The sequence below is a fragment of the Peromyscus californicus genome, unplaced genomic scaffold (genome assembly GCF_007827085.1).
Source record: "Peromyscus californicus insignis strain IS unplaced genomic scaffold, ASM782708v3 Scaffold_17__1_contigs__length_78620276, whole genome shotgun sequence".
Lineage (NCBI taxonomy): Eukaryota > Metazoa > Chordata > Mammalia > Rodentia > Cricetidae > Peromyscus > Peromyscus californicus.
Genome location: NW_026294469.1, coordinates 15159546 through 15176418, shown reverse-complemented (window position 1 = coordinate 15176418; position 16873 = coordinate 15159546). Strand labels below are relative to the sequence as shown.

Sequence of the window (16873 nt, the reverse complement as noted above, 5' to 3'; positions counted from 1 at the left end):
AGTAGTAATATTTTGTCTTACTGAAGTGAGAGGAAAGTGAAGAGTCAGCTCTGTTCATGTAACTACTGACCACATAAAAACTAGAATTGATAGAGTTCTGAATTCTCAGTTCCTACATTGATTTGTTGCTGCATTCCAAGATTTGAGTTTTCTGACAACTTGAAGAAATTTTTATGATTCATGGAAAGAGCCCTGGCATAATCATAGGATCAGTCATCTACATACACTTGTATTAGAGAATGCCCTATTCCTAGAGATTTTAAAACTCATTTCTGGGTCTGGAAAAATGGTTCAGTGGATTAACTCTTGCAGTGTAAGCATGAGGACCAGAGCTTAGGTCCGCAGAATCGACATAAATGTCAGATGGGCATGCAGCCCACCTGTAATTCCAGCATTTGGAAGGTGGAAAGAGGATCCTTGGAGCAAGCTGGCTATCTAGACTAGCCCATATTAGTGGACTCTGGGTTCAACTGAGAGACTTTGCTTCAGTGAATAAAGTGGGAAGTGATCAAGAAAAACTATCCTTGAGCCTACACACATGTATACCATACACCTATATATGTTCAAATCAAAAACTCATTTTACTACATTTTTGTTGATATTATGCTTAGTTAGACCACATATTAAAAAATCAGTATATAGCTCAAAATATCATGTCATTAAATATGAATATATAGCATTTAATTTACATAGTATGGGATATGGTGGTATCAGGAAAATTAGAGATCACTGCAAGGTAGAGTAATCTAAAGTGGTTTTGTGGTGGAGGTAGAACTTGGAATATATGTAAACAGAAGCATGGACACACTTGTGTGTGTGTATCAGAAAGGAGCTACAACATAATTGAACATGAGTAAAAATTTAGTTTTGAGGGGATTAGAAACATAGAGGCAATGAGAAAACTGATACTGGAGCAAAGGATTTGGACTATGAAAGAAGATAAAATCAAACAAAAATATATGAAAGCCTCTATTTTGCCAACCAAACATTCTGAACAAGATTGAATTGGAAACAAAGCTAAGTGTGAGCCAGATTTATAGTATGCTGAGGACAGATCAAAACAAGAAGAGGGTTTGTGGGTGTGATTTTTTTTTATCATGACTTACAGTAACCATGGCATGTAGGGTGACAGCAGTAAGAATAATACATGCAGTAACACAGAAAGTAGGTAGACTTTTCATTCGTTTACTAGGGCTGCCCTATAAACTACCACAGACTGAGTGGCTTAGAATGATAGCAATTTACTCTCCCGAAATTCTAGAAGCCTACAGTCTGAAATTAAAGATGTTAACAGGGCATTGTGAAATCCGTAAGGGATGAGTCATTTTTTTTTTTTTTAATCTGTCTGGTAGTTGGCTGGCAGTGATTTTGTTGTTTGTTTTATGGATGAGGAGTCACATCCTCTACATATCAAAACTCTACATAGCAGGCCTTACCCACTGTGCCATCTCCCCAACCCCAACTTGGCATTTGTTTGTTTATGTATCTAGGCATTGTTCTGTTATGCAGCCTAGGCTTGCCTGGAACTCACTAATACAGTGTAGCCTTCACTTCTGGTAGACCCAGCTTCCTCAGTCTGGCAAGTACTTCAATAGAGGTTCGTACCACCATGCCTCGCTTAGCCTCACTTTTAAATCCTGAGGTCCATCAAGTACAATGATATGTTCAGAAGATGGATTTTCTTTAGAAGAAAGTTAGAAATCAAGTCTTTTTATTTTCTTAATCTTGGTTTTTGGGGTTTTTTGTTTGTTTGTTTGGTTTTTGGTTTTTGGTTTTTGGTTGTTTTTTTTTTTTAGACAGGGTCTTTCTATGTAGTCTTGGCTGTCCTGGAACTTGCTATGTAGACCATATTGGTCTCAATCTCACAGATACCTACCTGCTTGCCTGCCTCTGATTCCTGAGTGCCAGGTTAAAGTCATGTACCACCATGCCTGGATAAGTCTTATTTCTTATAGAAATTTGAAGAGGTGCTATTCCTTATTCCTTTTAACTGTAAGTGTGGACATTTACCAAGAAATCCAGTGTGAAATCACTGAAAGTTTAGAATCACTGTACCTAGATAAATGTAGAGGGTAGAGGCAGTTTGGTGATGGTCTTCCTTTGAGGTATGCTGTGTCCTACAAGGTTATGGTACTGGGCCTTTGAGGGATCAGCTAGTCCTTTGCTTTGCTCACAGGGTGTATAAATGCTCATCAGAAGGATTAGATAGCCATAGAGCAGTAATCAACACTTAACCTACCTAAAGTACATAATGTGTGAGCCAGCCAACTTTGTACTATATTTTTTTTCTTCTTCCAGAATCTTCCCCAGGTGTAACAGAAGTGAGCATAATAGAAAAGCTGCCTGCTGAACGTCATATGATTTCTTCGTGGGAACAAGTAAGTGTTTCTGTGTAGAATCTTCATCTCCCAACAAAGAAAGGTCAATTTAAATGCCCCTGGGAAGGAATGATTAGAGCAAGAAACATATTCTTATGTAGGCCACAACTGCCTTTTATTCCATTCCACTTTCCCAGCGAAGTGTCTTCTCTGACCCTGGTAATCCTATGAAAGCAGTGGATGTTTAAGTTGTATTTATACACAACAAAACTACAAGTCCAGCTGTGGAAGAAAAAGATGCCTACTAGTACTCATCATGCTAAACAGAAAATGGTTAAGTGTTGCAGAAAACCCTAACCAGATCTGTGGATGATGCTTCCCAATTTTCCTCTGATAGTTTATCGGATTTAAATGCTTTTCATTAACAGAACTTTTCATGGTTCATATATAACGATAGAATCTGCCTCTGAATTTTCACAGCATCTCAGGGCCAGGAGAGCTACATTATAATGAGGCATTTTGGTGACATTACATAGTTACAGAGTCCCTGACAGTTCTTGGGTTAGACTCCAGTATAGTGTGCTAATGATAGAACTATGGCTCACAGAGACCCAACAATTTGGCAAAAAACTCTTTTTCTTTTCAACCTCACTTAGATTATGTCCATAGATTCTGAGTTTTCTTATAGATAAGTCCTTCATACACTCCTGCTGTGAATATATTGTAAGCATTTACTACATAACAAATGACAATCCCCTTCATGCTACAGGCCGCAGGAGTATATTATAAGAACTCAGCTGGTTATGGCAAAGCCACTACCTGAAGGGATTAAGGAATTCCTTCAGAGGAAGCCAAATTCCAAGGAGCTTTTGGTGTTATTTGGCTTATTATATATCAGCTCTCTTCTGTTATGAAAATCATGTGTGCCTTCATAGCTTTCCCAATTGATTTTTTCCTAGGAATTGCTAACAGTGTGGACTGATCACTATTTGTACATACACGTTTGAGGTATATGAGAACAACCTCAGGAAAGACTTCCTTCTCTCAGGCCCATCAGTTTCTCCCTTTTAACACTGGAATCAGCTATCTCCCCTAGCCACATTCAAGGACTAACAGAAATAACAGTCCAGACCACCACATGCTAGTCTCCTGATTTAAGGTAAATTCCACAAGGATAAATTTCCCCAGGATCCTCTAGAAGTGAGGGATAAAAGATTTAGATAGAAATATAGAGGGGAGAGAGACAGACAGAAACACAGGATAGCCTCGGGAGGGCCTGGATCCTTAGCCACCAGCTCCTTCTGTCTCTTCTAAAGGGCTTTTTAAAGGAATGCCAACAGGTGGAGCAAAGAATTCCCACCCCCTCAGCACAGCCAAGTACAGACCTTTCCAAACACCTGGTAACTACACACGTGGTCAGTTCATCTCCTTATGCATCCCTGCTGGGTAAAGCAAGCTCAGATCTCACTAGGAAACCTCTCTGGGCTTCCACAGTGGTCAGAATTTTTTTTGAATTTCATGAGACTATGTTATAGAGTATCATAATTTTCTTACAGAATGTTCCATGTGTTAAAAAGAAGAGTGTTATTCTGCAGCTTTTGGTTGAAATGGACTATAAGTGTGTGTTATGTCCATAAAGTCTGAAGAATAGCTTAATTTTTTTGTTGATTTTTATGAATGATTTGTCCACTGATAAAAGTTATCTGTTGATAAAATTGCTTCAGTACCTGACTGTTGCTAGTTTAGAGTCTGTTAGTCTATTAGAGCAAAAGTCTTATCTTTATTAAATATTTGGGTATATATATATTGTAGTTGAATGTAATTCACCCCCATAATCCCAAAGGGAGTGGCACTGTTAAGAGGTATGGCATTGTTGAAGTAGATGTGACCTTGTTGGAGGAAGTATGTCATTGTGGCGGCGGGCTTTGTGGTGTCTTTTGCTTAAGCTTTACTCAGTGTCACATTCAATTTCCTGGTCAAGCTCTAAGCCAGTGCCATGTCTGCCTGAATACTGCCATGTTCCCCACCATGATGATAATGGACTGAACCTCTGAACTGTAAGCTGCCACCTAAATTAAATGTTTTCCTTTGTAAGACTTGCTGTGGTTTTAGTGTCTCTTCACAGCAATAGAAACCGTAACTAAGATAAATATATAAACACACACACACACACACACACACACACACACACACACACACACTTGTCTTGGGAAGATTTAATAATTCTTAATATTCTTAATATTTAAAGGCTCTGTGCAATATTCTTTGTTGGCATTTTTTTTTCCAGAACCCTGAGCATATCCAATTTTCTCTTCATTTGTATGATTTTGGAAGAAGACTGTTGTTAGACTCTTCTGGTTTTATTTTAGTTTGAAGTAGAGAAAAAAATGAAGTTTGTCTTATAGTTTTGGAGGTTTCAATGAATCTTGGCAGGAAGAGTATGGCAAAGCAGAGTAGCTTTATCATGGTGGCCAGGAAACAAAAAGAGCATTGCCTGTGCTGGGCTTTCTCCCTTCCTGCTTTGTACTCCACCAGGACCTCACATTATGGGATACCGCCCCCCACATTTAGGATGGGTCTCCTGCCTCAGTTAATCCTGTCTAGAAACACTCTGACATTAATACTCCAATGTATGCTTTACTAACCTAGGTGCTTCTCTAGTCCAATAAAAATGATCATGTTTCCATTCTTAAATTTTTTTATACTTTTGATAGTTTGCTTATACCATATTATTCACTTTTCTTGTTGGAATGAGTTAGGACAGTGGTTCTCAACCTGTGAATCTCAACCCCTTTGGCAAACCTTTGGCAAAAATACTTATATTACAATTCATAGCAGTAGCAAAATTACAGTTATGAAGTAGCAATGAAATAATTTTTGGTTGGGGGTCACCACAACATGAGGAATTGTATTAAAGCATCACAGCATTAGGAAGGTTGAAAACTACTGCCTTAGAGCCTTTGAACTTCCTAGACTGGGATATCCATATCTGTACCAAGACTTTGAACTTCCTAGACTGGAGTATCAGTATCTCTACCAAGACTTTGAACTTCCTAGACTGGAGTATCAGTATCTATACCAAGGCTTTGAACTTCCTAGACTGGAGTATCAGTATCTATACCAAGATTTTGCATTTATTCCCACTTGCCAATTACTTTCAGCAATTGCTTCCTTGCATACATTTTCTCTGCTTCTCCCTTCTTCTGAATACCTGTAATGCAATAGTTTGCAGTCTTGATGGTGGCCTATAAATTTTAAAGGCTTTTTTCATTCTTTTTAATTTTGCTTGGGATTATTTCAAAGATACGTATTCAAGCTTGGAAATCTTCCTTGTGCTTGATCTGTTCTGCTGGTGAGACTCTTACTATGTCATTTAGCTCTTTAGCTTCAGAATTCCTATTTGCTGCTTTCTTATAATTTTCATTTCTTTGTTCATTGTAGGCAGAAAGTTTCTCTAGTCCCGCCCGGCCCCACAGTCCCTCAGCCGCTTATAAAATAATCATTCAAAGGCTTATATTAACTACCAATTGTATGGCCTGTGGCAGGCTTCTTGCTAACTAGATCTTACAACTTAACCCATTTCTATTAATCTATAAATTTCCACATGGCCATCTTGCTGTTCCTTTGGCAGCTGGCATCTCTTCTGCCTCTGCCTTTCTTCTCTGTCTTGGATTTCCCACCTACCTCTAAGCTGCCTTGCCATAGGCCAGAAGAGCTTTATTTATAGCCAATGGGAGCAACACATATTCACAGCATACAGAAAGACATCCCACAGCAGTTCATTCATATCTTTAATCTTATAAATTTTCCTTTACAACCATGCAGTTGACTTCCTTCTTAAGCAGTGCATTGCATTGCTTTGCTTTGGGATCTATTGCTAGATCATTGTGTTCTTTGGAGGTGTTTTGCTTTCCTTTGTTTCATGCTTCATGTGTCACTTTGTCAGGTGTTTTTGGTTTTGCTTTGGGTTTTTTTGGTGGGTTTTTTTGTTTTGTTTTGCATCTGGCAAGTCAGTTTGCACTAATTTTTGTAGAATGGCTTTTATAATAAAAGATTTTATAACATCTGTCCTAGAGTGTTGGCTAAATATATTACATTGAGTTTGGCAACATGTTGGCCCTTCAGTGTTCATATGATTTCTTCAGCAGTAATCAAAGTTGATGATATCTAGAGGTAATTCCCTGGCCTCTGCTGCAGTAGTTGCCAAATTCTCACAACACCTCAGATGCAGGTCTTTCACTACAGCTCTAGACATAGTACACCAAGCTAGGTGTGGGGTAACTGTCAATTTTTTTAGGTCACATGGTGGGGTACTGTCCCAGCATACCCAGCAGTGGAATACATTGTTAGTATCTGAGAGATTCTTGCAAGCTAGGACATTTCGTGGGCTCAGACCAATGACTGCCAGTGTCCAAGAGCTGCAGAGGTATCCTCTGCAGGTTATCTGGGGTCAGCTTCTCCAGACAGGCTTCCCAGCTGTTTCCCAGGAACAAAAGTGGATGAGCAGGGTGTTCCCTTTATGTCTCAAGGCATCAACAGGCAGAGCTTCTGAGATTGGGGAGGTTCAGCTGCTCCTTATCTGTTGAAAGATAACTGTGGCTTTTCCCTGGGCTTCACAGAGCCAAGCCACTCAAAGAATGCAGCTCAGCTGCTCCCTACCACCAACCCTGAATTCCCAGATGAGTGGAACCACCTGTTTACTTCCCAAGGTCTTTGTAGGTTGAGCTTCTCAGGGTGGCTGCCAAGCTATTTTGGGAGCTGAGAGTCAACAAAGTCTCCTAAGCTGTTGGAACAGCTGTCTAGTTATTTCACAGTACCCTTGGTGGGGAAGGGTCCCATGATATTGCTATTCATCAGGAGCCTGGATGAGTGAGAGTAGAATTTGTACAGTACTCTTTCTCTGGGTATTGCTGTGGTGTGGTGGCATATGGTGATCAAGGAGCTCCCCAAACTGAGCTTAGGAACTAAACTATTTTAGCAGCAGATACCTTAGGTGTCTAGGGTGTGAATAGGGTTTACCATGAGCCTCTTCTTATTACTCTGTCCCTATCAAATCAGTCTGTTTAGGTTGATCTAGAGATGGCACGGTAGCTATGCTCTTAGTTCCCTCCAAGAAGGCCATTGTTTCCCTGAGCCCTTCAGCATCTCTCCCACTGTGGCACTCTTCCTCAAAAGCCCAGTGAAATAGCCATTCTTGGTTTGTTTATTTGTTTGTTTGTGTCTCTAATTAGAGGGTGGTTTGCCAGACACCACTGGTGAGCCATTTTGCTCACCCATAAATCTCCTTTGGATGCTAAAACACCACTGTCTTCTGACCTCCCCACCCACTCAGGACCCTTCCTAGTTTTCTTTGCCCATCATAGATCCACAACATCTGTTGGACATTTGTCTCCGTATAAAGCTAACAGTAGCTTAGATGAAGAATTTTTTTATGTAAGAAGTCTTGTGGATAGGCAGTTTGAGTTACTTCATCAGATCTGACAATATTAAGCCACTATCTCTGCAATTCTTGTGTTCTTTTTCTTTTGCTGGGTAGATAACTACTAAATCCGTATCTATCACCTAGAGCCCAAGGCAGGAAGAAAAGCTGATTCCCTATCTATCACTTTTGACCAGGAAAGTGAAAGATTGCTCAAAAACCTCCTCATTGGACATGTGTTTACATCTTAATCTGCAGCCTGGATTGCAGCAGTCTTAAAAAGCAAGTGTTAAATAGGATATGGTGCTCTTTCCGCTAAATGAGGGTTCTGCCAAGGACGAAGAGGAAAGTGGGTTGCATTAGCAGTCCATGTATAACCCAACCTCCTCTGTCTTGGCTTGTTCATCTGTTTCTAGTGCCCATCCTGCACTAATACCATAATAGACACTAATTAAATGGTGGATGAATGAATGAATGAATTAGACAAAACAAGTCAGGAGAATATAGGACTATGCAATCATAGGCTGGCTGTTTTTGTGGCGTCCTAAGATAAAAGGTACAGTACCCAAGAGCTGTGAAGCCAGATTGCTGCCTTTTCAAAGACGTCCCTGCATGCTTCTGAATCTTAGCTGGGTAAGCCTAAAGGCATTATTGACCTCAAGGTAATCTTAGCTGAGCTCTATCAGAGCCTCTGCAATGCATGTGTTGACCCCCAGATAAGACAAATTGTATAATTATTTTTAATTGTGTACTTTCAGAGGGAGAAAAGATTAAGCTATGTCTCTTCTGAGTCTTAAGCAATTCATCTCTGGCCCTAGACTCTCATACCATACTCATCAAAAGGTTTCAGTAAACCACCTCCTCTGCCTCCACCTCCATAGCCCAGGTTTTCCCTCCACCAGAGAATGTTCTCTCCTAGAAAACTCTAAGTAGATGTATTTGTACTCATTGCTTCAGAGTGCTTCATGTGCCTTCTTGGTGGGCTTCATGAGCAGCCCTTTATTTGGCTGTATTTGCAATAGGCCCTCAGATTGCCAGCATAGCAAAGACAAGCACCTGTTTCAAAATTAATATCCACTCTCTGCCCCTTTGTATCTGCCATCCTATGCCCTTCCCAGATAAAGTACTTCAATGGTAGAGGGAATGGTAGCACACAGGATTGTGTAGAAATAGGCAGGTGAGCTAGAGACAGTGGGCAGCTCCTCCTCCTTCTCCCCTGAGGTTTAGACAGTTCTAATGAAGAGTTTCTAGGAATTCAGTTGGTTCCCAAAACTGATGATGTAATAGTAGAGTTTCTAGTGGATTCCATTTTTAGTGTAGTTTAAAGAAATTTGTTGGTAGGCTCAAAGGGAGAAAAAAAAACATTGAGACTGGAGAACTATGTTACAGAATCCTATATTGCACTAAAATGTATGATTTCAGTGTTATTGGTCTTCAGGGTTATTCTCTCTCCTTGACTTTCTCTTTAGTTCCTCCCTCCAATCTTCATTATGTCCCCTCCTTCATTCACTTCCTGCCCATTATCTTCTTTCTCCTTCCTTCTCATTATCGAATTCCCCTCAGGTGCCTACCCTGAGGAGATTTCTCCCAGAGTCCTAGGGAAGATGCTACAAGTGGCTGGGATACTAACCTGAGGGATATCAAAATGAATCTAAGTCCACCGAGCTTTCTGCAGTCCATTCACTTTATTCTTCTAAGTCAGTTCTATCTACATAACTTCTTTTCAGTTCTCCTACTTAGCTCCTCTGTCCCTTCTTCTGTTGTTCTCTTAGTCCTTCCCCTTCGTCCTCCCCCCAAGCATATGTGTATCCATTCATTAACAACTTGGTTAGTAAAAACTACAAAGTCAACTCTCGGGGACAAGTATTGTGGTAAGAGTCCCACTTGGTGAAGCTGAATTGGTGACTGACAACAGCTGCAGATTGTAAAAAGCTCTGGCATCTCTTAAAGGGATAGCTACAAGGGTGACAAGGGAAGAAATTAAACCAATGAGAGGTTTACTGAAAAGGCAAAAATATGTGTACGATTTTATGTGATTAATAATATTTGACATGGTTATCAGTTAACAGCCTTCTGTTAATCACCTGAATTTCAGGACCTATACATAATTAATGTACTGAGCCTAAAGTCTTGCATTAAAAACTCATATAGAAATAAATTCAAAGTGTTAAATGTTATTTGAATCAGAGTGGGGAGGTGCCGGTGGAGGAAGCTTAGGGCAACATAGACGCTATTGATCTCTTGAAGGACTAAGATATACCAGGGCCAGACATCTGTGATATCACTTCTAGTTCACTATAATTCTTCTGAAGGGTTTTGATCCAACAAGGCCAGGCACCAGCAATTCTGCTCTGTGAAAGTTCTACGAGGCCAATTTTGCTTTGTCAGTGGCTAAGGTTGGAGAAAAAGATCTCTAAGTGTCTACAGTCTGCATGGAACAATAAACCTAGTTATGAAGCATATTTTAGTATGTTTCTATTCATAAAAAATGTACAGTTAAATAAGAAACCATCTTCTAGACGATCCATAATTATGTGTGCCCATATGTATACACATATACATATATGCACATATATGTATTATATGTGTGTTATATACATATATGTATATATGATGTGTATGTATATGTGTGTGTATATGTGTGTGTGTGTGTGTGTGTATATATATACACATATATATATATATATATATACACATACATACATTAAAAAAAACTATGCCCCTATCATAGTGATCTTTCTACTGGTCCAAAAAAAAAAAAGAAAAAGAAAAAGAAAAAGCTAAGTCTCCAGATCTATTTCTCTACCAATAGATGGCACCAGTAGACAAAATCTGCCAGTGGGTCCTAGCTTCTTAGAGCTACAGAAGTAATCATGGTTGGTTTTTTTTTTTTCTAATTGAAAAATGTATTTTCACACAATATATTTTGTTCATGTTTTTCCAGTTCCTCCCAGATTCTCCTTACCTCTCTACCCACCCAACTTTACATTTTTTTTCTTTTTCCATCTTTCAAAAAAAACAAAACAAGAAGTAGAAACCCTACAAAAATGAAAATCAAAACAAGCAAAAGACTAATAAGACAAATGCCAAGACAAAACTTATGAAACCAAAAGTCTAGAAAAATACTATTGAGTTTGTTTTGTGTTGGCTAACTACTCTTGTGCACAGGGCCTACCCTAACGTGTGGTTGATAAACCTAGTGAGACTCCATAGGAGAAAACTGGTTTTCCCTTTGCCAGGCAGCATCAATTGCAGATGGCTCCTTGGTTTTAGGAATGGGGTCCTATGTCTACTCTCCCCTCTTGGTGCTGGGACACTGTCTGGCTTGAACCTCAACAGGTCTTATGTGTGCTACCACAGTCTCTGTGAGTGCGTATGTTCTTCGGTCCTATTGTATCCTGAAGACACTATTTCCTTGGAGTCATCCATCACCTCTGGTTCATACAATCTTTTTTGCCTCCTATTCTTCATAGGTCCCTGAGCCTTGACCGGGGGTGGGGGTTGATAAAGACATCCCCATTAGGACTGAGTGCTGCAAAATCTCTCATCTCTCACTCTCTACACATTGTCCAGTTGTGGTGTCTGTTGATTCCCATCTGCTGCAAGAGGAAGCTTCTCTGATGTGGATTAAGAGAGGCACTGATCTATGGGTATAGTTGTATATTATTAGGAGTCATTTGTGTCCTATGTTCCTTTAGCAGAGTAAGTAGTGGGTATTCTCTTAGGCTCATAACCTATCTAGCTTGGGTTCTTAGTCATTTAAGCAGCATCAGATACAGATTCCATCTCATTAAATCCACTCAAAAATGGTTACTTCCATAACGTTTGTGCCACTGTTATACCAGGATATCTTGCAGGCAGGTCTCTGTTGTGTAGGTCACAAGGGTTTGTAGCTATGTGGTGTTGATGATAACCTTTTTCTTCCAGTAGTTATTTCCCTCTAAAAGAATCTTAACAACACCTAAACTGCAGGTATCTCATTGAAAGTTCCAAGAATGAGCAGAAGACACTAAAACTAAACCTGCTCAAGATAATTTACTAACTAGGAAATAAAGTCTGAGAATCTCCCTAAGTGTGTTTGGGAAGTAGCTAGTTTAAAAAAAAATATACACACACATATGCACACAACAAAAGACAAGAAACAGAAAGGAAATTTAGAGAGTTAATTCACTAAAATGAAAACTATTGTCCATTTCATAACCCAGAACTGCTGCTTAAAATCACCTATAAGCCTGTTTTTTCATAAAATTCTTGAAGATGTTGTCATAACTTCTCAGTCCTCTTTCTTCCTAACAAGTTGCATCTCTGCCACCTCTAGTGTTCTGTAGACTTCACCTTAAAGTTTATTCTTGAACCTAGATTAGCAGTTTAAGTGGCAGTGCCCAAGGTCACTAGACTAATGGCCGAGTTGGAAAATGAACCCAGATTGTCCTGCTGCAGAACACCACACTTAGTATTTAGAATTGACATATGACCCAAAGTAAAACATGTACACAGTGGTCAATATCTTATCTTATAAGAGTACCCTAAGCCAAAGGCTCGGATAGTTGCTACTTTATTGTCGTTTTGCCTCTGTAACCATGTCAGAAGTTACTGCAGAAGGTTCCAGAAAGGACCTGAAGAACTTACCTCTCTGCGTTTGAGTTAAGTAGAGAAGACTAGTCAGGCCTGTACATTGGTGTGAGTGAGTTAGAATTTCAGGTTTGCTCCTATTACTTTGTTCTCCACACCACCAGTTTAGGTGACTTTTTTTATCCATGTGAAATACTTTTGTTATAATCTTTTTGTTAAGAACTATCAGAACTGTTAAAATAGATTCATGGTAGTAAATGCTGTGGAAATAACATGCATAGCACACTTTTCAGGTGTTTTCCTGTCCAATAAATTGTTTCAGAAAGTACATGTGCATGGATCTGAAATTTATGGCAATCTGCTCTGGATGTCACACTTTACTTGGAATATCCTCTTGCTACATTCCATTGTCTCCTCTTAGCTTTTACTCCCTTTAAGCCCCCTCTCCAGCTAACATGGCAGAATCTGCTTTATCTGGACACACACACACACACACACACACACACACACACACACACACACACACAATCAAACTGGTAACTGCTTACTGGGCCCAGTACCTGTCTCATAATTTTGTAAGTAATAATCAATCTTCCTACTTAGAGGATGGAGAAGATAAGTTAACGTTGAATGCAGAGCTCTGAGACATTGCCTTCATCTGCTCTCCAAGCCCTGACCTAACACCAAGCAATTTGTGGTTCTAGAAAAACAATTGCGTGATGCCTGAAGATGTGAGAAACTTCTATTTGATGACCAATGGTTTTCACATGACATGGAGTGTGAAGCTAGATGGTAAGTCAGCCTCCTTGATGTTGGAGAACATTTTCCTGGTGGAGAGGTTAGATGAGGCAACTCTGAAGGTCTGTAGAATTATGATCTCTTTTTGTCTATACTGTTTTTGTGAGTCTCAAGTGTCAAATCCAGAAGCTGTGATCCCCCTCCCCCTCCAAAGCTAATTGATGCTATCAGTGCTTAACCTACTCCCACCATGTTTGTGCCTGGCTTGTCCTGATCTAGAAGCTCAATTCTGAGACTTCTTGTTAGAGGAAATTGTTAGTCACCACATAGAGAACCCAGCCAGCTCAAACATAAAGCGTCTAAGAACTCCCTCTAGAGCTGCAAAGCACCTCCTAGTTTCCCTGAAACAGCTGACCAGCTCTCCCAAACTCCCAACTTCCTTCTCACCATTGGGCAACTTTAAGGCTCTAACCTCAAACCAGAGCTTCTCTTTCCCTCTTTACATCGGTCACCGCAGCCTATGTCACCAAACACTTGACGTGCAGGCTTTTAGCTAAGCTGTGTATCTAGGCCTAAACATTTGCATGGCAGATATAGAAGCCTAGCTTGTTACATGCCAGAAACTGCAGATAGTGTGAAAATGTGAAAGGTGACAAATGCTACAGATGTGTATGAAAACTCATCAAAAAGTTCATAAGTTAGGAAGTCCTGAAGGAGCCATTGGGGCCCAGTGTGAGCCTGGTACAGACTTGCCAGACCTGACCTCAAGGGGCCTCATTTCTTTCAACTCCAGCCACATCCCCACATATTTTTTGGCCTAGGTTAGCACCTATCCCTCCCCACTGCAGATGTTAACGAGGAATGACTTGTGTTGCACAGAGGAGCTACAAGCTGACTTCTCCCTTGCATGTCTCTGCCTCGTGCTAGCACATCTGAGTTGCCTTTTTTAGTGATTTCTAAAACTTCTGGCAGTCTCCTGTACCTAGCCAGAGGTACTTTTTATAAATTATTAATGAGTGTGTGTTGGTAGCTTTTACCAAAATCATTCTGTTCAGTGACCTAAAAACCTTGTTCATACTTGTACTACCTTCTGTTACTTAATTTCCCAATCCCGGTCTTTTTATCCCCATTACTAAATGGCTTAATGCAGTGAGAGAAAAGGCAGCAGTGCTGAAGAGATGACTGGGTGGTTAAGAGCATTTACTGCTCCTCCACAGGGTCTGAGTTTGGCTCCCCAGCATCCATGTAACTCATAATCACCTGTAAATGCAGCTTCTTGGGACCCAGTGACTCTTCTGGCCTCCATGAGCACCTATACATGTGGCAGATACTCACACACACATCAATTAAAGGCAGCAGAAGTGGCCTTGATATTTACTTTAGTGATCTTTCCTGGTATTCCATGATCTATATCCCTTTATCCAGCATCCTATATCAGCAGGGTTCTATATAACATAAGGTAATATGTAATGTAATGTTCCTTAGTTATACCCTATTCACAAAAGACCAGACCCAGCAAACAAGAAGGTTGCCAAGTTCTCTCTATCAACTAAGAGAAAATGACAGAAGGAGAGATTTTCCATCATGAAGGCTTGTGATAAAAAGAGAAAGGGTCTATTACATAAAGTCACTATTCCATTAGAAACTGTAGTGCTTGCCTGGCAGTAGTGGCACATACCTTTTATCCCAGCACTCAGGAGGCAGAACCAGGTAGATCTATGTAAGTTCAAGGCCAGCCTTATCTTCAGAGCGAGTTCCAGGACAGCCAAGAACAGCTAAGGCTACACAGAGAAACACTGTCTCAAAAAAAAAAAAAAAGAAAGAGAAAGAGAAAGAAAGAAAAGAGAAACTAGTTCTGGTTAATACAAAGGAATAGAGTGGAAACTATGTTTTCAGTTATTTACTCTTCAAACAGTTACTAACTCTAACTTTTCTAGCCCTTTTGAATATCCCATTAAAAACTTTTCAATAGCACCATAATAAACATGGTGGAACTGTTCATCATCTTTGGTACCCAGTTCCTCTGTCTGCATAAAAAGCTAGTGCTTTGCCGTATATAGTAAATGTTCCTCTTCTGTGCACCTTCTATGAGGCTCCTCAGCCATGGAGCCATTGTCAGTGGGCTTATTGGGTTATCCAAGCAAAAACACTCATGGCCACCATTGTCTAAGCTATCACGTGTCATTCTTTTTGTTTCCATAGAGCACATCATTCCACTGGGAAGCATGGTGATTAATGGCATTTCAAAACTGACTCAGCTCATCCAGTCTTCGATGTATTCACTTCCTAACGCACCAACTCTGGCGGACCTAGAGGATGATCAAGAAGGTACCTGGTGCAACTCTTGCTTTGGGTTAGAAATTAGCCATCTTGTCTCACTTGTATGACACTGAGAACTATAGGAACATGCTGTAGAATTAAACTATGTTCCACTAAACTACAGCTCTCTCATCCACAGCTTCTGAAGTAAGATGAAGCAGAAGAAAACAAATCAACAAAGGCAAATATCATGAAGAAAAGTCCAGGGTCATGTCTTTTATTTTGTTTCTTGTACCCATTTTAGTGCCAGACATAGTGGGGGCACTTAATGAATAGTTACTGAGGGAATCAGTGTTGTGGATTAAAACTCAGTCAGCAATTCAGAGACCAGCCATCATGGCACAGGCTTACAATGTCAGTACCTGGAAGGCTGCAGCAGGAGAAGCATGCATTTGAATTCAGCCAACTACATAGTGGGACTATTTCTAAAACAACAGGCTTCAAGAAATACAGAAGTCTAAATACAGCTGCTTTTCTCTCCATCCTACCTCTAATCACTTTGCCACTCCGGGATGAAACGGCTTACAGATCAAATACTAAAAGAGACTAAGCGCAATGGTGTGTAAGTAAAGAGTTCTTTAGTCAGAACTGTGTTCAGCTGCTATGGCAGAATCAATTATTCCATCTTCTGAAGTAGCAGTTTATTTTTCCGTAAGAAATCTCAGAATAGGCTGGTGTGGCTTGATTGAGAAAGGCAGTCTCTCAGGCGTCCTGCAGCACCAGTCTTTTGGGATATTGTGTTGGGTTGTATTTTGTTTTGTTTTTCTTCATGGTTGAGATATATAGGCTCTACCTACAGACTTCAAGTCTCTGCTTTTGGGGGAAGAAGAAAAGACAGGGTAAGGGAAAGGATCTTGGCAACATCTAACCTTTCTCCCTTCTTATCAGAAAAACAGTGTTCTCAAAAGCCACTGACCAGAGCAATATTAAAGCAGGAGAGTCTTGGGGCTAATTTGATTTGTACAGAATTATTTATTGGGAATTAATTAAGAAAAGAAAAATAGACAGCTGGTATCAAAGCCTCGAAGGTTCACTGAAGTCCTTGTAAAGATAATAATATAAGGCTTCTCTCATAACCAGCTGATCAAGAAAGAATAATACCAGGGACAGACTAGTTAAGCCATGGATACTAGAAAAAGAGACTGGCACTCAAAGAGCTATGGGATTGGGTAGAAGGATTGGTTACATTGACTTAATACATGAATGACAAGTCTTCTCTAAAAGGCAAAGAAGTATTTAAATAGGCAAGCTAGGTTTTCGCTGTCCTTGAGGCTACAAGACATGAAGAGACAGGAGAAGATACTTTGACAAGAGACTTGAACAAGGAGCAGGAACCACAGTGCCTACATGCCTATGGCTATAAAAACCACTCCGCCTTCTGGTTTCTGCTGGGTCCATGCATTTTACAGTAGTCTGACAACTAGACTTTGGTCTCATATAGAAATTCATTAAGTAAACACTAGTCAAAGAAAATGTGCTGGGGCTAGAGAAATGCCTCAGTGGTAGT

General features: G+C 40.0%; 1 protein-coding gene across 1 annotated transcript in view; it reads left to right on the top strand.

Moving 5' to 3' along the window:
* The window catches only part of Tpgs2 (tubulin polyglutamylase complex subunit 2), a 48033-nt gene that overhangs the window by 14927 nt on the left and 16233 nt on the right, over positions 1-16873 (top strand). The window contains exons 2-4 of the mRNA XM_052741689.1: positions 2299-2378; positions 13014-13101; positions 15250-15375. Of these exons, the coding sequence (XP_052597649.1) occupies positions 2299-2378; positions 13014-13101; positions 15250-15375 (294 nt within the window). The remainder of the gene's footprint in view (positions 1-2298; positions 2379-13013; positions 13102-15249; positions 15376-16873) is intronic.